Below are 22,944 nucleotides of genomic sequence, written 5' to 3'. Positions count from 1 at the left end.
TTTAAGTTATTACAAAATGATGGGCTGTTTCCCTGTGCAGCACGGTATACCCATAGTGCTTATTTACTTATACATAGTAGTTTGTACCCTTTAACCCCCTAAACCTCTCTTGTCCCTCTTCCCTTACCTCTTCCCACTGGTAACCACTAGTTTGTTCTCTATATCTGTGAACTTGTTTCTGGTTTGTTATATATTTTAGTTCGGAGAAGGCAATGGCAACCCACTCCAGTACTCTTGCCTGGAAAATCCCATGGACGGAGGAGCCTGGAAGGCTTCGGTCGATGGGGTCGTGAAAAGTCAGACATGACTGAGCGACTTCACTTTCACTTTTCATTTTCCTGCATTGGAGAAGGAAATGGCAACCCACTCCAGTGTTCTTGCCTGGAGAATCCCAGGGATGACAGAGCCTGGTGGGCTGCCGTCTATGGGATTGCACAGAGTTGGACACAACTGAAGCGACTGAGCAGCAGCAGCAGCAGCATATATTTTATTTGGTTTTACTTTTTACATTCAACATATAAGTGATAATGTAGAGTATTTGTCTTTCTCTGTTTGACTTATTTCACTGAGAATAATACCCTTTAGGTCCATCCAGGTTGCAAATGGCAGAATTTCATGCTTTTTTTTTTGGCTGAATAATATTTCATTGTGTAGATATTCCTCATCTTCTTTATCTGTTCATCTATTGATGGACACTTAGGTTGCCTTAACATCTTGGCTAACATGATGTGAATTTTTTGTTACTAATAACATATAAAATTATTTATAATAACTACCTGTTAGCCATCAGTTATTACTATTCATAATACATATTTTTAACTCCTCAGAGAAAGACAGGAGAAATGTAGTTTGATGTTCAGTCAACATAAATTGAAAAGATATATCTATAAGAGTAAATCTTTAAAGTCTTTTTGGCAATTGTTCTATATGTTTAATTAGGGGATAAAATAATAAAAAATTATAGGGAAAGTACATGTACTGTATTTTTTTCTTTCTTGGTCTAGCAGTATTGGTTAAAATTAAATGGAACGTTCTAAATAAGTCATAAGCATTCTTTGATAAATGGCATTTTTTTCCAGAATTAATTCCAATCTTTTCATTGATTTCTAAGGAACTCAGTACATGGCTTTTATTGCCACAGATTTCCTTAAAATAGCTACTTAGTTCTGTGGGCTTACAAAGTCTGAGTTTGAGAGGTAATGTCTTTCAAATATTTAGATTTTAATTTAAGAATTCAAACATCCAGATGTTTCTACATGGGTTTCTCTTTTAAATAGTTAGGGGACTTCAGGTGATCCTCCAGCTATGACAAAATCCAGAAGAATGGTTAATAGCAACCCAGTAAGTAATAGCCTGGCATGCTGCAGTCCTTGGGGTCGCAAAGAGTCTGTCTCCACTTAGCAACTCAACCACCACGATGAATTAATAGGCTGCTCTTTACCCTAACAGACTTTTTTGATCTGATACCTAGAATCATTTCTTCTGTTGGGGAAATACCTGCAATACAATACCTCAGCTGAGATTTTGTAAGTCCCTTATCGAACACTCTCTTTTCAGTACTTGGCAACGATCGAAAGCTTCTATTTGTCGTTGTTTTTCTGTCCCCCCTCCCCATAACTGGAGAGGTTCTGATAACTTGCTAAATTCAGCTTTTATCTTCAACTATCAATTCAACCATTATTTTCAAACTAATTAAAGGTAGAGAGACTTTACATGGGGTAAGCACCTATCACTGAGAAAATAAGAGATTAAAACAACCTACCATTAAGAATAATGGTCAGAGGGACCTCCTGGAGGTCCAGTGGCTAAGACTCCATGCTCCCAATGCAGGGGGCCCAGGTTCATTTCCTGATCAGGGAACAAGATCCCACATGCCACAAGTAAGAGTTGATATGCTGCAACTAAAGATCCCACATGCCGCAATGAAGACCCAGCACAGCCAAATAAATAAATATTTAAAAAAATAATAATAATGGTCACAAAACTATGTTTCAAAGCTCCTACTTGTATTTTCACAGGTAAAACACTGCAATTTGGCGGTATCAGGAAGGCCACTTGCTTAACTGAGAGGCATCAACAATTGGCTTGTGATGATTCTTGTTTTCAGTTACTGTTAGTCTGCTTCTTAATTATCATAAATGTATTGTTAAGTATGTTTATGATTCATTATAAGTAACTTTTAATTAAATACATCATTATTAATGTGTATCATTATATATTTGCATCAACTTTATTTCAAGCTAATAATTTTCTAATAAGCCTACTGCTTATTACATGTACTTCTCAAAATATCCCAAGTTTGCTGTATGGTAACATTTAATTCATTATGGTAGCCCAGCTGGTAAAGAATCCGCCTGCAATGCAGGAGACCTGGGTTCAGTCCCTGGGTTGGGAAGATCCCCTGGAGAAGGGAATAGCCACCACTCCAGTATTCTGGCCTGGAGAATTTCATGGACAGAGGAGTCTGGCGGGCTACAGTCCACGGAGTCACAAAGAGTCAGACAGGACTGAGCGACTTTCACTCCACTCCATGCATCCGGTGAATCTACACTATTTAAAAACTTTCATCACACTTGCCAAATGTAGTAATTTACTGTGTTATTTTATAATTTATATACTATTGTTTTAGGATATACAAATTATATACCTGTCTTTATTCCTTCAATTGAAGCTGTGAGTGCCCAGTCGCATCTGACTCTTTTGTGACTCATGGACTGTATGGTATCCAGTGAAGCTGCCAGGATCCTCTGGCCATGGAATTTTCCAAGCCAGAATACTGTAGTGGCTTGCCATTTCCTACTCTAGGGGATCTTCCCCATCCAGGAGAACTTGGGCCTCCTGCATCTCCTGCATCGGTAGGCAGACTCTTTACCACTGTGCCACTAAATGTTTCAAGCTAGATGTTTATTGTAGCTTTTTTATTCTCTCCAATTTTTTTTTATATAAAAAAAGTTGTTTGGGGGCATTCCCTGGTGGTCCAGTGGTTAGGATTCTGTGCTTCCATTGAAGGGAGCACAGGTTCAATCCCTGGTCCAGGAGCTAAGATCCTGCATGGTGCAGCCAAAAAGTAAAGGTCTTTTTTCTGGAAAAAAAAAATGGGTTCAGTGAAGTTGGTGCACTCATTCAATAGTAATGAAAACATGAAAGAACACACTTTGGTGCTCAACAAGCTGTGGCTGGAATCCCACCTCCATTACTTCATGAGTGTGCTTGAGTTCCACCTCTCTAGGACTTCTATCCTTCATACATAAAATGAGAATAATAACCTTTCTTTATAGAATAATTGTGAGGTTTACCTAGCCCAAAGCAATCATTCAATGAATGGTAATTATTATCCTTAGGTACAGTGGGATTAAATGATGGAGCTTATCTTTCCAGGCTGTGGGGGGAACCTTGTCTAAGGTGAAGTCAGCCAGTCTCTTCTATAATTGATGAGTAGACTGTGTGTATTACAGCCTCGTTTCCGGATAACAGAGTGGGTGCCATGTCCCTTTTGCTGACTCGCATTTCGTAGGGACCCAGGAAGCTGAAGGAAACTGCCAGGCAGTACCAGCGGGAACTTCTGATCTTGCTCAGATATGGTAACTTAATTTTCTATTTAGCTATAAACAAGTTAATCTGCAATTTAACCTTGTGTGTGTGATGAGAACACCCTGGGTCTACTTCCCATCCGTTGGTTAAGACATTTCAGGACATGCAAAGGGTTCCTTTTAAGCCCTGTTAGGTGCTCAAAGAGGACAAGTACGGATGTGTCTTCTGCCCACAAGTCTGAGCTCTTACAATGACCTGATGCAGCACTTTACCCAAGGCCTGGTTTCAAGTTCTTTCCACCTTTAGAGCAGAGTACGAGCTCTTTTCTGAAACCGCCAGAAAGTTGCTATGGTTCAGGAAGCACATTCATGTGGTAACTCAAAGGAACTCGACAGGAGGACCTTACAGGTAAGTTCAGCTGGAAACACAATAGCCTGGATTTTGTTCTAAGGCTCAGGGACAGGGTCTGATTCTCCCTCTTCTGTCTGGTGAGATGAGGGAAGAACATAGCCTGATCAGGGCACCAGCCAAGGGGCAGGAGTTGACTAAGGTCCACGTAAGGCAGGAGACTGAGCGGGAGGAGGAAGGAGCAGGAAGCAGGAGCAGGAAGATTGAGCTCTCCTGGAAGGAAGTAAAAATCATGCACAAGAGCCAAATTCCAAAGAACCAGAAGTATTAGTAGCATCTAGTCTAGGGTCTAATATAAAGGTCAAGTTCAAAAAGAAAGGCAGACTATAAGCAAGGTGGAATCAAATGTAGTATGGAGTTGGATAATGGGAAAGAAATGAATGGTTTTTTCCTGAAATTTTTTCTAGAATATTAATTGACATGGATGTGCATGTGTGTGTGCTCAGTTGCTTCAGTCATGTCAGACTCTGCAACCTCCATGGACTGTAGCCCATCAGGCTCCCCTGTCGATGAGTGGGTTGTCATTTCCTCCTCCCTGGGATCTTCCTGACCCAGGGATCGAACCCGTGTTTCCTGCGACTGCTGCTTTGGCAGGTGGATTTTTTAATGTTGAGCCATCTGGGAAGCCCCAATGACGTGGAAAGTTTTCATGTAATGACTTGCCACGAGGACTGAAAAAGTGTCGGTGGTAAATGAGTGGGTGGGTGCCTAGAGGAGAGCAGACAGGTAACAGTGGGGTCAGTTATTATCATATCCTAGGCTGATTGTTCAGGGAAGGCGATGGCACCCCACTCCAGTACTTTTGCCTGTAAAATCCCATGGACGGAGGAGCCTGGTGCGCTGCAGTCCATGGGGTCGCTAAGAGTCGGACACAACTGAGCAACTTCACTTTCACTTTTCACTTTCATGCATTGGAGAAGGAAATGGCAACCCGCTCCAGTGTTCTTGCCTGGAGAATCCCAGGGACGGGGGAGCCTGGAGGGCTGTCGTCTCTGGGGTCGCACAGGGTCGGACACGACTGAAGTGACTTAGCAGCAGCAGGCTGATTGTTAACTTCGCTGGTTCTGCCCTTAATTAAGTATGGGGGAATTTCCCCTTCCCACCTCTCGCCAACTAAGAGTAGAGCTTTTGCCCTTTTCTCTTGCAGGTATGGCTATTCGAGGTCTTGACAAGACTGGAGGCGGGTTCACTTGGGCAATGATACATGAAGCAAGCCCGAGTGGGCTCCACTCTGCTGGGCAGTACTGAGTGTGGACACAGAGAAAGCCTAGTTTGGTCCCTGTTCTTAGACAAGTGGCTTCTCCAGTGAAATCAGGGGCTCTGAGATTTACAACTATTGGGCCTTCAGACAATGTCCCTTGTGCTCACCCTGCTTCTCTTGAGCAGTGGCCTAAAGCCTTCTAGACTGCCTCTCTAGGATCAACCCCCAGCCTCTCAAGGGGCTTTCCGGTAATCCCCTCTTGTTGGAAAATCCCTCCTCATCTACTTCCCTTTTTTCTCAGAAGCATTATTTCCCTTCATGTTGCTTTCTTCTCCAGGGGCACTTACACGACAGACCTTGATAGTTTAGAAGGTAATTTCCTCGTTAAAACTTGAGAGTTTTGCTCTCCTTGGGAGTGAGGAGAGCTTAACTTCAAATCCTCTGAAACTGAAGTTAGATTTCTGCATTCCTTCTCTCCAGTGCAGACAAGCTGGGGAAAACACAGCGTTTCTAGTCAGCAGCTTGAAATGTCACAAGCTACTGCAAAATATTCACATGAAAGGGGATCAAAGGCCAGCAGAGGAGAACCAGACATCCTTGAACTAGAGACAAGGCCAACTTGGGACACAAAGGTGGTGGGTGAGGGTGGGGAGTTACATAGGGATAATACACAATACGAGAGATGGAAAAGAATTTGCTATGTAGTATATACTTGTCTCCTCCATTGGACTATAAGTTCCTCAATGGCCATGATTGTGGTAGTCAACTCTCTGTTCTCAGCACTTAGATGTAGAATTATTAACACCTACTAGGTGCTCAATAAATATTTGCTTGAAATGAACTAAACTTATCAAGCTATTTCCATGACAGGAATTTATAGGTGTGAGCAAAGTCCCCAAGATGTCTTAAAAGTCTTACATATCTTAAACAACTGGAACCTTTAGAGGGTTAGAGATATATTCGAACATTCAATGAATGCGTATCGGTGAAGGCCCTAGGAAAATGAAAAGAAAGACAAATATAAAGGAAATAGGCAGAAAAGTACCTGGATGTCAAATGTAAAGTAAGTGGTAGTTCTCTTATTCCAAAGCTCATCACAACAAACAATGTCTTTAAAATAACTCTAGTTGATCTAATTAGAGCAGATTTAAAAACATCATAAATAGTCTTATTTCCAAAATAAACCACCTTTTTCTCAAAATGATGAAGGCAACAGGACAGAAATTACAAAACAGAAATGTCAAGTAGATTCTGGGATCTGGCTGAAACAGAGAACCAGGCATCACTCTCCACTAAGGTTCAACCTGGTCAACACAAGGATTTGTATTGTGGGAATATTGTTGTTGTTTTTCAAATATATTGTAGTAAAACCCTTAACTTGAGTTTTCCACTTAACAAATTTTCAAGTGTATGATATAGTATTGTTATGTGTCTAAACTTTGTTGCACATCAGAACACTGGAATTTATTCTGCCTGTGTAACTCTTTTAAATTTTTCTCTCCTTTTTTCCCCCACTATCTTTCACTTACCTTTGCCTTCAGCATCACCTCTAGTTCCCTTCTCCAGTTTCTCATTTTCAAAGATGTAATTGGACATGATATTTCTTTTATCTTGTTAACTCTCACATGTCCTTTTCTAACCTATCAAATTATTCATCATCACCCTGCAGTTCTCCCCTGATAGAAGGGTCAACAGTAAAAGATGACATTCAACTTACTTCTCACCACTCCCAGTCTGCATAGGAAACTTTTCTATATATTCTAAGGGTATTCTGTTCCTTTCTCTTAGACGATGCACCACCCTACAAAATTACTTGTTCACTCATAGTGAATGTCACCCTCTCTAGCTTCTTACCTTCTTAAAGGCAAAACATTTCTTCAAATCCTCAAACTTAGTACAGTGCCTGATGTGTATTTAATAACTGATGAATGAAGGTGAGGGGAGAGAGAGAAGACGGGAGAAAAGAGGAAAGGAAGGAAGAAGGAGAAAAAAGTTAGTAAATTCATTTTGGAGAATTCTATTCATAAAAGAGAAGAATAAGATATTAAAATTGTGGAAACCAATTATTCCTATGCACTCGTATGACAAAATCACTCTAATGACTCCTCAGTTTGATCACCTGAAATGACCTGGCTAATTGGAGAGCATATCTTGAGTTGTGGAGAAATGGGCCAGTTTAAACAACTGTTTGTTTTTTAAAAGTCTCCAATTTCTAAAAATATGACCATCAACAACAAACACTAGGCCAAACTAACCAAACAAAAGCAAATTTCATTTTGGTTATCAGGCAATTTGGGGAAAATTTTGGTTTTGATTCTTCAGGGGAATTTATTTTTTTTAATTTCTTTTTGTACATATAGTGATTATCTTGATGATTGCCTTTCTAATAAATAACCCTTTGAAAATGATTCTCTTTGAGTTAATGAACTGGGTTATTAAGTTACTTTGTGAAAACAGTTTTCTGTTCTTAAAGTATTAATCCGGGAAACATGGGCATGTGAATCCTGAGATCACTGAGACTGAATATCAGTGAGTTTATTGACCTCTTGTTAGATTAACCTTTATGAGATTGTATATGCTATAGAAAGTGGCATACAGTTAAATTTTATAGTTCTTACCTGAGACAAACTTATTTTGGTAAAATCAGCTTTGCTACTATCCAAGCAGTAAATTTTCACAATAACAAAAGTAAAACCTTTAAGGCACTATAAATCTATTTTTTAAAATAATCCAAAGAAAGTAATTAAATTTATCTTCTGTTTTGAAACTTAATTAGGTTCTGTGTTTAAAATAGTTACAAAAGGCATATTAAAAAATATGGATGCTAATTTAAAAATCTTAATGCAATGGATAAATTTTTGAGGAAAGAAAGTTATTCAACAAGGGAAAGAAAACCTGAATAGGTCAGTTAGCTAGGCAGAAACTAATAAAGTTGCCAAAGAACCTCCACTTCAAAGTATCAAATGGTTTTATAGGTGAATCATTCCCATGGTAAATAGGAAAAGACTATTCAGTTAATTTGGAGACATGATCTCGATAGGAAAGTGGCAATAGTACCAAGCCAGCAACAGAAAGATGTGCTATTGATTGAGTGACAGAGAAATCCAATCTAAAGTCAAGTCCCTGGTTAGTTGTTTTCATTTTTTTGTCATTTATAACACATATGGTTTAAAAAGGCAAGTCATTTTACGTGCCTTATTCATTGTAATAAGAAACAGTGGATCATTTCATCAAAAGGTATATATAATTTTCATTTTATTAAATCTGCATTTGCTTTGTGACTCACCTATAATCAATATATGTATAAAATATATAAAATTCTGTTGCATTATTTCTGCCTTGATCTCTTTGAATGCATGCTCTTTAAATGCTCTCTCTAAAGACCCAGCCACTGTGCTGTAAGAAGTCCAGGCAGATGAAGATGCCATGACATGCTCCAGGAGATAGCCTAGATGAATTCCCAGACAACAGTCAGCTTTAATTGCTACCCACATGAGTGAATCATCTTGGACATCCAGCCCTGTCAAGCCTTCAGATGACCACAGGATAAGATACAACAAAAAATATCTACCTCGCTGAGCCCTTCCCCAACCCCTGACCCACAAAATCATGTTTTCTGGCACACAATTTGGAGATAATATGTTATGCAGCAATAGAAAACCAAACCACCTGCCTGGGCCCAATTCTCAGTTCTACAAAGCACCTCCCACCCCAAGTTCCCACATGGACCAATGGAGCTACTAATGAAAGTGTTGGTGGATTACAGAAGGTACCAAGTGCTGAGACTGAATGATTAGAAATTAAAGATTTACAAGTGATTTTATGATACCAGCCTGGTGCCTCCAAAGGCCAGATTAACTCTGAGGATACCTCGCATAGACTTTGGGACCAGGCCGCACGAGCCACTTTGCAGTGGAACCACAGGACAGGACAAGGACTCCTGCCTGTGGATTTGAGGCCCCTTCTCTCTCACAGTCAAGAAATTGTGTCAGCTGATCTCCATCTTCTGCCCTCATATAACCCCATGGCATCTGGGAGGAAAACAGAGAAAAGAGGAAGAAATATGAAAGGTTGAGCATTTACATGAAAGAGAGACTTAAATGATTACACTTTAACAGGGAGAGTCTGAGGTTTGACTGACAAAATTAAGTTCAACCCCATACTGCCACTAAGGAAGATTATACATACTAGAGAAAATTTAAAAGCCACATATAGTGTTTAAAGTGTTTGATCCCACTACACTTATGTGACCATTGAAATAAAAACTAAGTAGATTTTAAGCACTAGATGCTTACTGGTTATAACACTTGTACGTGTCCAAAGCTCTAGACATATCAGTCTTTCTTTGTCCAGAGGGTTTATAGTATAGTAAAAACTTAAAGACTAGGAGGATTATTTTACAGCTAATAATCACAGGTTGTAAATTACTATTATATCTTAATAAAGAATATCCCTGATTGTTTGAATTATTTGAATAAATAACAAGAACAAATACAAGCAAACAGATCTTGACCATGTTTGTCCTTGATAATAGCTGCCAGTAGTTAAGCATCAGTTGATAACAAACTTTTATATCCATTCTTGTTCTTATATTGGCCAAATAAAGCATCCCATTCCACAGAAGACACTGTGACTGACAGACATTAAACTTGCCCTAGGGACTTCCCTGGTGATCCAGTGATTAAGGCTCTGCTGCTCTTCCAAGGCACGGTGGTGGGTTCGATCCCTGATCGAGGAATTAAGATCCCTCGTGCTGTGCAGCTTGACTAAAAAATAAACACAGGGAAACAGTGAAGGACAGGGAAGCCTGGCAAGGTGAAGTCCACGTGGTCACAATGAGTCGGACACAACTGAGCGACTGAACATCAATCGCCAGAGTCAGACATCACAAAGCTATTTCACCTCAAGCTAGTGTTATCTGTTTTCATTACTTGGTACCTTACTATTACTGTAGCCATTAAGATTTATATTCATTTTCACTTTATTTCTAGTCAAGGCTATGGTTTTTCCTGTGGTCATGTATGGGTGTGAGAGTTGGACTGTGAAGAAGGCTGAGCGCCGAAGAATTGATGCTTTTGAACTGTGGTGTTGGAGAAGACTCTTGTGGAAGGAATGATGCTAAAGCTGAAGCTCCAGTACTTTGGCCACCTCATGCGAAGAGTTGACTCATTGGAAAAGACTCTGATGCTGGGAAGGGTTGGGAGCAGGAAAAGAAGGGGATGACAGAGGATGAGATGGCTGGATGGCATCACGGACTCAATGGACGTGAGCCTGAGTGAACTCTGGGAGATGGTGATGGACAGGGAGGCCTGGCGTTCTGTGATTCATGGGGTCACAAAGAGTCGGACACAACTGAGCGACTGAACTGAACTGAACACATTTTCATCTTTTAAGATTGTGCAGGGGTAAGCTTTAAGTATCCTTGGACAATAGCAAAGTGTTAAAATGGAAAAACGCTTCACAAAGCAGAAAACGTCTAGCTCTTAGGCCCCATTAAAGGTTATGGAATCCGTAATACTGTAACATATTTTCATGGTAGGGTGATGGATGTTAACAGATACTAATGAAGATTATAGATAAAGAATTAAGGACAGATTGTTTTATTTTTGTTAAATTACTAATTTAAAAAGAGTTGCAGTTTTTGGAGATGGCCCTGCCCAAGTCTAAGATTTTGCTTTAGAAAACACTACTAATAACAAACAACATACATTTACTATTTTTTGCAACTACCTCTGCTTGCTTCAATATTTTAAAGAAGAGGGAAAACATTCTGACTCTTCCCCTCCTAAAAATTCAGAATATTGAATACATGCTAAATTGAGAAGGTTTACAAGGGATACTTATGGGGACAACTGCCTTGCATAAGTAAGTAATAAATATTTATTGGTTTGGTTTTTATTTGGAGTTTTATTTTATATCTGTGTTTGCTTTTCCATTTTTCATTAATCTCTCCTGAGAATTTTGTTTATATAAAGAGTTGAGTTAGTTTTGTTGTGTCAACAATTTTGTATAGATTTTTATGCCTCTGTTCCTGGTGAATTTGATGCTTATCTGAGATTTTACATTTATCTGGTGTTTTCTATCTCATTATTAAACCTCAACTGCAACATCTAAAAAAATTAATCATTTTATGATTCTCTCCTATTAAGTAATGAAAATAGATCCCATTGCTAAGACAGTATAAGATTGCCTCATGTGGTTCCTGGAGGATATAGTTGTGGTTTTTAAGTTAACCTGATTATATATCATTTATATTGATGACTCTGAAAGAAAAGGAAATGGCAACCTACTCCAGTATTCTTTGGAAAATCCAATGGACAGAGGAGCCTGCCAGGCTACAGTTCATGGGGTCAAAAGAGTCAGACATGACTGAGCAACTGAGCACACCAAAAGAAGAAATCAGTAAGATTCATATTGTTTGGAGAAAAGCGACAACTCCTTTACAAGTACAATCTATAGTTCAGTGAAAAAGACCTGTTACATACAAAAGGTATCACAAAGAAGTAGGCACACGATATTAAATATATGATGGAATATATGTTGCAGTAATAACATATAGTAATGAATAATGCATCCATTGATTTTTAAATTATATATTTGTAATGTGTATATATGTAGCATAATATATATGAAATATAATGTATATATATTTATATATTATATAAAAATACATCCTTTTACTTGATATTGTTTGCCTATCTTTTTGTGTGAATTCTAAGTAAACAATGTTAAGAAAGATATTCATCCAAATGTTAACAGAGGTCATCTGTTGATGGGAGGATTTCAGGTAATTTTTTTTTTCTTTGTTCTTTTCTGAGTTTTTACCGTGAGTGTGTACATTTTTATAAAAATAATTGGCTTTTCAAAAATTATTTAAAAAACCCAGAAACTTCTAATTACAGGAAAGAAACTATCTTCCATTCTGATCACTACATCAACCAATTGAACAAGAAGCACACATCAATATCCTGTGTGTCCAACCCATAGATATGATTGTATTGCTTGCAACTCAAGTCTTTCCTCATGAGGTCACCAGCTAATTCAACAGCCACTTTTCTTAGCAGTTTGCCATCAGCATGTTCTTAGTTTCCATAGAAAGAAAAATTATCTTTCTGTTTTCCTAATTAGATTATGTAATATTTAATCCAATTATGAAAAAAGTGAAAGTTAGTCACACAGTCGTGTCCAACTCTTTGTGATCCTATGGACTGTAGCCAGGTTCCTCTGTCCATGGAATTCTCCAAGCAAGAGTACTGGAGTGGGTTGCCATTTCCTTCTCCAGGGGATATTCCCAACCCATGGATTGAACCCATGTCTCCCGTGTTGCAGGCAGATTGTTTACCAACAGAGCTACTAGGGAAACCCCAATCATAACAGTTACAATATTAAGTGCAGCAGGTTGGTAAGCACCAAGTCGGTCACTTAGTAGGAACAGAAGTGTGTGGGTAGTTGAGCTGGTTCAGTTGCCTTACAGTGTGTTGTTTCTTTTGTTCCCTGCTGATCTACTGACACAAGGAGCCTTAAGAGACAGGACACCATTTGTGGCATACAGTTTAATGGGACTAATAACAGGCCTCCAAGTGGAAACCGTTCTGTGTCAGAACCAGGACTTCTGCATGCTCAAAATCTAAGGTTGAGGGGATGGGAAACTCCCCCGAGTGGGTCCCTGAGGGCAAAGGTAAGTGCAGCCAGTTTTGCTTCTACCCCTTGGTTCTCTGTCCCATATGGTCTACCTACTGGAGACAGAGTAACACACAAGATGGCTAATTTAGGGTGCCACTGCATCCTAGAGCATGGGGTCCCATCTTCACAGAACTTTATCTCCACGCTGACACATCAGCTATACCTTCAAAAGGCCATTCTATATTCTCTGAGTCACTAGCTCAGAATATATTGATCTTACCTGAAGACTAGTATCTTTACATTTGCAGCTATACACTACAGACCAGCTGTTTTAAAACAGCATTCTCGTGATGTCCGTTTTTAAAACTGATATACCTAGACATGTATAGAAGAATTAGACTTGGCCTCAAAGGTTCTGTATGTTATTTTTTTTTCCCCATTTGTACCTTAAAATATAACTCTAAGTAACAGATATAGAGAAAAATCCTTGCATTTGTGAAAGTGTCAAACCCTCCAACACCAGGCCAACCCAGTATCTGGCTGGTGCTGGTAAAGGTCTCCCCTTTGTGCAAGGCTTTCTGGTTTTTGAGTGTGTATATGTATGTTTGGAGGAACTTTTACACAGATACAGTGCTCCTTACAAGTACTGATGTTCAGGACTCCCCTCACCACCATAAAAAAGATTGTATGTCAGATATATCTCAATTCTCAGAATGGCCACAGGACTGGAAAAGGTCAGTTTTCATTCCAATCCCAAAGAAAGGCAATGCCAAAGAATGCTCAAACTACCGCACAATTGCACTCATCTCACACGCTAGTAAAGTAATGCTCAAAATTCTCCAAGCCAGGCTTCAGCAATAGGTGAACCGTGAACTTCCCGATGTTCAAGCTGGTTTTAGAAAAGGCAGAGGAACCAGAGATCAAATTGCCAATATCCGCTGGATCATGGAAAAAGCAAGAGAGTTCCAGAAAAGCATCTATTTCTGCTTTATTGACTATGCCAAAGCCTTTGACTGTGTGGATCACAATAAACGGTGGAAAATTCTGAAAGAGATGGGAATACCAGACCACCTAACCTGCCTCTTGAGAAACCTGTATGCAGGTCAGGAAGCAACAGTTAGAACTGGACATGGAACAACAGGCTGGTTCCAAATAGGAGTATGTCAAGGCTGTATGTTGTCAGCCTGCTTATTTAACTTATATGCAGAGTACATCATGAGAAACACTGGGCTGGAAGAAGCACAAGCTGGAATCAAGATTGCTGGGAGAAATATCAATAAGCTCAGATATGCAGATGACACCACCCTTATGGCAGAAAGTGAAGAGGAACTAAAAAGCCTCTTGATGAAAGTGAAAGTGGAGAGTGAAAAAGTTGGCTTAAAGCTCAACATTCAGAAAACGAAGATCATGGCATCTGGTCCCATCACTTCATGGGAAATAGATGGGGAAACAGTAGAAACAGTGTCAGACTTTATTTTGGGGGGCTCCAAAATCACTGCAGATGGTGACTGCAGCCATGAAATTAAAAGACGCTTACTCCTTGGAAGAAAAGTTATGGCCAACCTAGATAGCATATTGAAAAGCAGAGACATTACTTTGCCAACAAAGGTCCGTCTAGTCAAGGCTATGGTTTTTCCAGTGGTCATGGATTGATGTGAGAGTTGGACTGTGAAGAAAGCTGAGCATCAAAGAATTAATGCTTTTGAACTGTGGTGTTGGAGAAGACTCTTGAGAGTCCCTTGGACTGCAAGGAGGTCTAACCAGTCCATTCTGAAGGAGATCAGCCCTGGGATTTCTTTGCAGGGAATGATGCTGAAGCTGAAACTCCAGTACTTTGGCCACCTCATGCGAAGAGTTGACTCATTGGAAAAGACTCTGAGGCTGGGAGGGATTGGGGGCAGGAGGAGAAGGGGACGACAGAGGATGAGATGGCTGGATGGCATCACCGACTCAATGGACGTGAGTCTGATTGAACTCAGGGAGTTGGTGATGGACAGGGAGGCCTGGCGTGCTGTGATTCATGGGGTCACAAAGAGTCGGACACAACTGAGCTACTGAACTGTAACAAAAATATATGTTAATGTCAGGGAGTGAAAAGTGCTACAAAGAAAAATAATTCGGATCAGGGGATAGAGAGTGGTGGTGGGGCTATTTTATTTTTATTAATGGCTGTGCTGGGTCTTCCTTGCTGTGTGTGGGCTTTTCTTGTTGCAGAGCACCGGCCTCTAGGCTTCAGCAATTGTGGTGCAGGGGCTTAGTTGCTCCTCAGCAAGTGGAATCTTCCTTGACCAAGTGGAATCATCCTTGACCATGGATCAAACCCGTGTCCCCTACATTGGCAGGCAGATTCTTAACCACTGGAGTGGTGGGGCCTATTTCAGATCAGGTGTTGAGGGAGTCTCTCTCTGAGGAGGTGATACCTGTACAGGGACGTGAAGTGTGAGAGAACAAGTCTCGCAAAGGCTTATGGGAGTGGTGGGAGCAAAGGCCCTGGGGCAGGAAAGAGCTTCAGGGTCTAGGAAAGGTGTGGAGAAAAAGAAGCTGGATGATCCTGAGCCAATTCCTATCTCATATGCTCCTCTGTTTACACCTTTGGAAGACAGGACATCTGTGGGTCTCCGATCACCTCTGGTAGGTGTCCTGTAAGGGCATGTAAAGTATTGCTGTGACAGATTTAAAGTTTTAGAAATAGAGAAACTTGAGGTTAATGTCATGTTATATAAGTAAGTATATAAAGTGCTGGTGTTCAAATATGGTCCCACAATCCCTCTTTGGTTTTTGTTTGTTTTCAAAAGAAAGGTAATGCAGTGCCTACAATTGTGTGTATTTTAACATTCCATTAAAGCCTGGAGTAAAATGAATAAATATTGACACTAAGTTGCATATATAAAGACTATAAATAGCCTCATGTGAGTTGAGTTGAGATTTTGCCTCCAAATGAGGTAGGGCAGGTTTTGCAGACAAAGTGTTAAAAAAAAAAAAAAAAAACCTTGAGGTTTTCAGTGCCTTTGAATTTTGGAATTCCAGATACAGGATTGTAAACCTGTAATACTTTCCTTTCATGGGTCATCTGTAAGGTCAGTACTCTGCGGAGTAACTTGTAGCAGACGAAATAAAAACCCAAACTGAAAAGTCTAATTCTACCCTAGCTGCTGTTTTTGAACTATTTCCTATTTGTTAAGGATAAACTATTATGATATTCTACTTGACATCTCAAGAAGCATCTCCCAGATAGGTGTAGAATACAACAGTGCAAACACATCGTTTTCATAAAGGAGGAAATTAGGGGTCGCCAGAGCGAGCCCCTATGGTCGGCTCAGAGTCTAAACAGGTTTGTAGAGCTGACGGTGTATATTTATGGCACTAAGCTCCTGGTGACCAGACCACCTTGTATAACGAGATGAAGTTTGCCAGCTGTTCCCTCTATTCAGCAATTTTGTTTCTCAGGTAAACACGGTTTGGAGCCAGAGTGGGAGCTGGGTCTCAGTGGCTAGTGTCTATACGGTGAGAGTTCTCAGATGGGTTGATTGCATGTTCATAGCCCTTCAGAGCACATAGAAATACTGAATTGATCCTCAGTAAGCTCTGACCTCAAAGCAGTACAACGCATACAGTAGTAAGAACCTGAACAATGTTCCCCTTTCACTCAATGTTTATTAACCATTCGGTGCCAGAAGCTTTGAAATAATCCAAACTGCAGCCCGTATCTAAGTTCTCCTGGTATGAATGAGCTGTGTGCCTTCCCCACTCACTGGTCGCTGTTCCCAGGGGTCCCAGCTTTGCCTGCCCAACGCGGAGGGCGGTTCGACCCTCTGCCGCGGAGCTCCGGCCACCAGGGGGCGCTGCGGCCCCCCTCTCCCGGGAGCGGCCGAGCCAGCCCGGTGGGTGTTTCTCTCTCCCTCTCGCGCTCTCTCTTCCCGGCCTCACATCCGGGTCTGGAGCGCGGCCGCCGCTGTCAGTGTTGCTGCGGTCGCGTCGGGGGCCGGGCCGGGGCGCAGTAAATGGCGGCGGAGGGAGGCGGAGCGGCGGCCGCGCGCAGCCCTGAACCCCAGAAACTTTAGAAGCCCCACAACTTTTCCGCGAAGTGCTGCCGCTCTGGGGGCGTGGACGGAAGGGGAAGGCGAGGCGGGAAGTCTTGGGGGAAGCGGCGGGGAGCCGGAGAGACTCGAACCCGCGGCGGAGGCGGTGGCGGAGTCCGCCCCAGCCTCACGCCGCCGCGGCCCCCGCCTCCTTCCCCGTGTTCTCCCCGCGGCCGCCGAGGCGGAGCCGGAGCCGCGCACCGCGCGGGGCCTCGTCGGCGGCGGCGCGCCGAGCCCAGCCGGGCTCCCTCCCCGCGACCTCCGGGCCCTGTAGCTCCGACGACCCCCGCGCGCTTGAGGCCGGCGCTGCCCGCCGCTTCGGGGGGGCGGGGGCGAAGAGGAGAAGGAGGCCGGGCGGCGCGCAGTCCCCGTCGTCCCGGGGTCGCGGGGCCGGGCCCCCGGTGTTGCATGCGGGGCGGGGTGGCCGTGAACGGAGGCGAAGATGGAAGGTTTAACGCTGAGCGATGCGGAGCAGAAATACTACTCGGATCTCTTCTCCTACTGCGACATCGAGAGCACCAAGAAGGTGTCGGCCAACGGGCGAGTGCTGGAGCTGTTTCGGGCCGCGCAGCTGCCCAACGACGTGGTCCTCCAGGTAATGCCGCCGCGTCCGGGGGTCGGCCGGCCGCCGAGGGGTCGCTTCCCGGCGGCTTGGGCCTCTAGCCGCCTGCTTCCGCGGGGTGGGAGTGGGCGCCGTTTACCGAAGGGCCGGCAGTGGTCAGGTTCCCCGGACTCCTCCGCTGCGGGCCGGGGCCGCAGGTGCCCGGGCGGCCGGGACTCGCGAGGGGGAGGGGGGTTGCTCTTCGAGGACAAAAGTCAGGCAGAGAGACTGTGGGGGTTGGGGAGGGGGTGGTGGTCTCTCTATTCTCTCTGGAGAGCGTAAGCCGTGTATCTCTCGGCTGCCCCGCAGAATCTGGATTTTTCAACCCTGGAAGAGCAACTTCAGATGAAAGATCTGGGATTGTTACCATGCTTTTGAATCCTTGGTCTTGGGATCTACTTTTCTTTTTCTTAAGGAAGCTGAATTCTCAAGGAGATTAAAAAATTTGAACTTTTAAGTAATAGTTTGCAAGTAGGTATGAAAAGAACTTTAACTATAGGATGCGTGGCTGGTGTAAACTGGATCGTTTTTCCATTGGGCTTCGATAGCATTTGGTGGAACTGGTGGATTGGGTTGGTAGATAAGTATTGAGCAACTGCAAGTCAAAGGTGCGTATTTGCCTCAACGCCCTAGAGGAGCGAGGAGAGTTAAGTTTTAAGCTTTCTCCGTCTTATCTAATGTATGTGGTGAGCATTGATGTTACTCTGGGTCTCATGAGTCATAGTTGCTAGTAAGATTTTGTCTAAACAGCGTATCAGGAACAGGTTTTAAGCTTTCCTTTTTATGATGATCCAAGCCAGTTATCCAGATCTCCAAAACTTACGGCCATGTGCATAGGTATGATGTAGTATATTGCAGAGAGCCCTGAATCAGGAGTTTTCGGGCCTGGACCCTTGACCCCCACTCTATTAACCCGCAGTGTGACTTTGGGCCAGGCGCTTTAAACTCTTCAAGCTTAAGTGTGCTTAGAATGAGGGTCAAGTTCCTTCTGAGGAACCTTCTGGGAAATATAAAAATGTTCACACAGGCCTCTCTTTTAGAAGTTATCTGTGCGTTAATTGTGACTAAATTGAACGAGTTCTTTTCGCATAATCTGGTTTATGTTGCTTTTTAAAAATTTTGGGAGGAAAATTGGGCGTCTTACACACCAGCAGCTGGGAGTCTCATAGTCATTCTGCTGAAGAGACAAAGTAAATATTTTAGGCTCTACTGACCACATACAGTCCCTGTATGTATATTCTTTGTTTTTGTTCTTGCAGTCTTTTAAAAATGTAAAAATCACTTTTAGCTCAGGGGCATACAAAACAGGGCCTCTAACTGCTGACCCCTGCTGTGTGGGTACTGTATGTTCCCCATATGGCTTTGGAGTTAGACTTACAGGAACATACTCACTAATGATTTTGCTCTTTTTGTAGAAATACTTTCAAGACATTAGAAAACTAAAATTAAGGAGGAACCTCTCATTTTCTGTTTGATTTCTTTCTTTGGGGTAGGGCAAGCAGAAATCGACGACATTCATATTTTTAAGGGTGCATGAAGATTTTAGGACATTATATTATTGTTTAGGATACAAATTAGGCTTAATTAACCTTTGCTTCAAACATGTTTAACCCAGTCCAACTTATTTTCATGTCATGCTCAATTTATTTACACTCAAAAATAAATTTCTATTGCCTTTTTTTAAGAGAACTTAAACAGCATAAATATTCAGGATTCAGTTATATTAATAAGCTGGAAACTGTAGAAACTCCCTAAAGCACAATTCTTATAGCTTTCTGGGTATCTTGGAGGCAATTTACTTAAAAAATTGGCCTAGGAGATAAAATGTGGACCAAAAGAGGAATGTGGACTTAATTCCCTAATGGAAGCTTAGGATTGTCGGAAAACAGTCCTCCCTTGCTTCCTAAGTTGAAACCATTTGGAGCAGCTCAAATTAGCACTGGGCTAGGTGTTGCAGGGCATCACAGCAGGAGCAAGAAGTTCTCAAGAACCTTGTAAGCTCCAGAAATAAACATGTAACAAAGCAGTGGGAATGTCATGAGGTGGATAAAGGAGGGTATGACTAAGAAAGGCCTCTTCATTTAATTCAGACGGACCTTACAGTAGTGTGGAGGGATGAAGAGGATTTCCAGGCAGAGGTAAAACATGGCCAGAGGTAGAAAGTGTGAGAAGGACCCTTTGCAAGGACTCGCAGATAGTCAGATTTTGCCAAAGCTGTATGTTTTGGAGATACTGGCACTTAGAGACCACATTGGGAAAGATTCTGAAGAACAGGCCAATTTCATATTTCAGGAGGTAGTGGAGACTCACTGATAGTTTTTGACTTCAAGTGAGAAAGAGATCAGAGGCTAGGGAAAGAGGCTCGAGCAGTGGTTCAGAATAGAAGCTACATACTGGGCACCCGAACCAGGTGACAGCAGCAGAACAGAAGAGGAGGGGCTGGATGAACAGGGCTGTGTTACTGAAGGGCGGTTGGGTAGCCACAGTGTGAGGTGTTTTGTGGGAGAATGTTTGAGACTGGGTGGAGAGCTTTGAACTAATTGTGAAGGTGGCAGGGAGTTACAGATTTAAGAGAACTGACTCATGAAAGCTGTGCTTTAGGAGGCATTTCTGGTGGCTCAGACAGTAAAGAATCTACCTGCAGTGCAGGAGATCTGGGTTCCATCCCTGGATTGGGAAGATTCACCGGAGAAGGGAATGGCAACCCACTCCAGTATTCTTGCCTGAAGAAGTCCATGGCCAGAGGTGCCTAGCGGGCCACAGTCCCTGGGGTCACAAAGAGTCGGGCATGACTGAGCTACTAACGCACTTAGGAGGCATTTAGGAGACCAGAGCAACTGAAAGTAGAGGGAAGAAGAAACTGGGGACTGGTTCTTTCATATGTAAATGAAGTGATGAGGAACAGGGCCAAGGAACTCAAATGTGGGAGTGGGGACGGGTAGGGGGAAGGGGATTTTGCCACCCACAAGGCCCTTAGAGACATATTTGGTTATCATAGCTCAGAGGGAGGGAGCAGTTCTACTGGCCTCTAGTAGATAGAGGCAAGAGTGCTACTAAACAGCCTGCAATGCACAGGACAACAGTCATCTGGCTCAAAATGTCAGTAGTGCCAAGATTTAGAAAACTGATCTGGACTCTGGTGGTAACAGTTGATCAGAAAATGAGGTTGAAGATACAGTAGAGGATGATGGAGGTAGACTTGATGAGCCTGGGTTAGCTGGTGATATTTTGATAAGAGAACAGAAGGGCAAGGGTTATTCTCTGTAGGACACCACTCACAGTTACAGAAGGGGCAGGAAGAGGGCCTGATTTCTGAAGAGAAATTGATGAGTTTGTTTTCAGGTGTTTTGAGATGGCAGTGCAGTACTCCAGGAGATAGTTGGAGATGTGTGAATGTCCACTCTGAGTGCTGGGTCTTACAGTGAAATTTGTGTGTTTGGGATTTCTCCTCTGCCTTTCTCACCTGCATATCTTGGAGGTAGAGACCAGACAGCTTCTCACACTGTAGGCATGCATTTTTATACATCAGGGCTTTGATTGATATAGTAGTTTTCAGCATTTGTTAATAAAAGTCATGAGAAGACTGAGTCATCTGAGGAATGAGTATAGAGAACAAAGAACAGAGGGCCCAGAACTAAAGGAGGAAGGAACTGGCCTTTATTAAGTGCCTATTGTGTTCTTTTACTGTGCAGGTCATTTTCATGCAGGAACTCATTTGATCCTTGCAAAACAATCCTGTGAAGAGAGTATTATTCTTATTTATTAACTAGAAACTTGATAGGCAGAGAAGTGTTAAATAACTAGGTAGTGAATAGAATACCTCTCCTTTACCATTATTTCTTGCCACCTGTCAGTTCTTTCCTACTTTTCACTGTTCATGTACTTGGTTTCCCCATAGTTCTTACAAAGAGTATAGATTTTAAATGATTTGATTTTGAGTTATATGTGGATTTCCTCTTTTGCAAAATAAATATTTTTATCCATGATGATGTCTGGAAATATAGTAACTTCAGAGAACTAGGAAGATTCTTGTATATGGTATCCTGAGTTTCCCATTGCAACACTGTCCTAGACTTCCCTCGTGGTCCAGTGGGTAAGAATCTGCCTGCCAACACAGGAGACATGGATTTGATTCCTGATTTGGGAAGATCCCACTTGTCTCGGAGCAGCTAAGCCCATGCACCAAAACTGCTGAGCCCATGTGCTGCAGCGCCTGAAGTCCACATACCTAGAGCCCAGGCTCTGCAGCAGGAGAAGCAATGTTCGCTACACTTGTTTGGGAATACCAGAGTAAAACCTGTTCTGAATATAAGGGTTTGGGGAGACAGTGTGTTAATTGATGAAGTGAATGAGCTTCATAGTATTATGCGCCACACCAGAGAGGAACAAGACTAGGCAGAGAAAAATCTGGCTCATAGGATTTAATCATGAGGAATTTTGCTGTCCGCTGAGCGTGAAAATATTCAGTGGCTTAAAAATAATCTTCAGAATTATTTTTTAAATGTTAGGGAAGGTATGCTATTTACCACATCAATAAGTATGTTTTTCTAGCTTTTATTTAAAATTTATACTTTGGAAAATGTTTTAAAACTTCATATAGACTTAGAATGCACAATAGCTTGATAAAAGGTTCTAGTTGTAATTGTTCTTTTTTTTTCTATTTATTTATTTATTATTATTTTTTAATTTATTTTTTATTTTACTTTACAATTCTGTATTGGTTTTGCCATACATTGACATGAATCCACCACGGGTGTACTTAATTGTTCTTTTATTAAAGATTATAAGCAGTGTACCCATTAATGAGTCTGAGAAAATCTTTTAGTTCATTTGTGTTGAGCAATATCTTGGTAGAACATTTGAATAACACATTTGTTTAGTGAAGGAAAAGTGATAATAATGAAACATGAGCCGTTTTATTTTTCTTTTGAAATTTGTTCAATTACATGATCTACTCATTAGTAATAAGATTAAAATAAAGAAGCAGAGCTTCATTTATGCATTGAAAGTTGCAGACTTAATAAATGTCAGGTTTGTTCTAGAGAAGTGATTTTTTTTTCATTTGTAATCACTCAAATAATTATCAGTCAGTTCAGCTCAGTTGTGTCTGACTCTTTGCGACCCCATGAATCACAGCACGCCAGGCCTCCCTGTCCATCACCAACTCCTGGAGTTCACTCAGACTCAAGTCCATCGAGTCGGTGATGCCATCCAGCCATCTCATCCTCTGTCGAACCCTTCTCCTCCCGCCCCCAATACCTCCCAGCCTCAGAGTCTTTTCCAATGAGTCAACTCTTCGTATGAGGTGGCCAAAGTACTGGAGTTTCAGCTTCAGCATCATTCCTTCCAAAGAAATTCCAGAGCTGATCTCCTTCAGAATGCACTGGTTGGATCTCCTTGCAGTCCAAGGGACTCTCAAGAGTCTTTTCCAACACCAGTTCAATAGCATCAATTCTTCAGTGCTCAGCTTTCTTCACAGTCCAACTCTGGCATCCATCCAT

At 42.0% G+C, this 22,944-nt stretch overlaps 1 protein-coding gene across 7 annotated transcripts in view; it reads left to right on the top strand.

The window, feature by feature from the left end:
• Positions 1-16,741: 16,741 nt before the first annotated feature.
• Positions 16,742-22,944, top strand: part of REPS1 (RALBP1 associated Eps domain containing 1) — a 93,304-nt gene continuing 87,101 nt past the window's right edge. For 4 of the 7 annotated variants that reach the window (XM_040238783.1, XM_040238779.1, XM_040238781.1 and 1 more), the window contains exon 1: positions 16,745-17,437. In XM_040238783.1, coding sequence (XP_040094717.1) covers positions 17,285-17,437 — 153 coding nt within the window. In that variant the 5' untranslated portion in view covers positions 16,745-17,284. Of the gene's footprint in view, positions 17,438-22,944 lie in introns of all 7 variants that reach the window. The other 3 variants (XM_040238782.1, XM_040238778.1, XM_040238780.1) reach the window with 3 other exon arrangements.

Source organism: Oryx dammah, unplaced genomic scaffold, assembly GCF_014754425.2.
Source record: "Oryx dammah isolate SB20612 unplaced genomic scaffold, SCBI_Odam_1.1 HiC_scaffold_4, whole genome shotgun sequence".
Classification (NCBI taxonomy): domain Eukaryota; kingdom Metazoa; phylum Chordata; class Mammalia; order Artiodactyla; family Bovidae; genus Oryx; species Oryx dammah.
The sequence above is the reverse complement of the archived record's forward strand: the minus strand, read 5'-3'. Positions and strand labels throughout refer to the sequence as shown.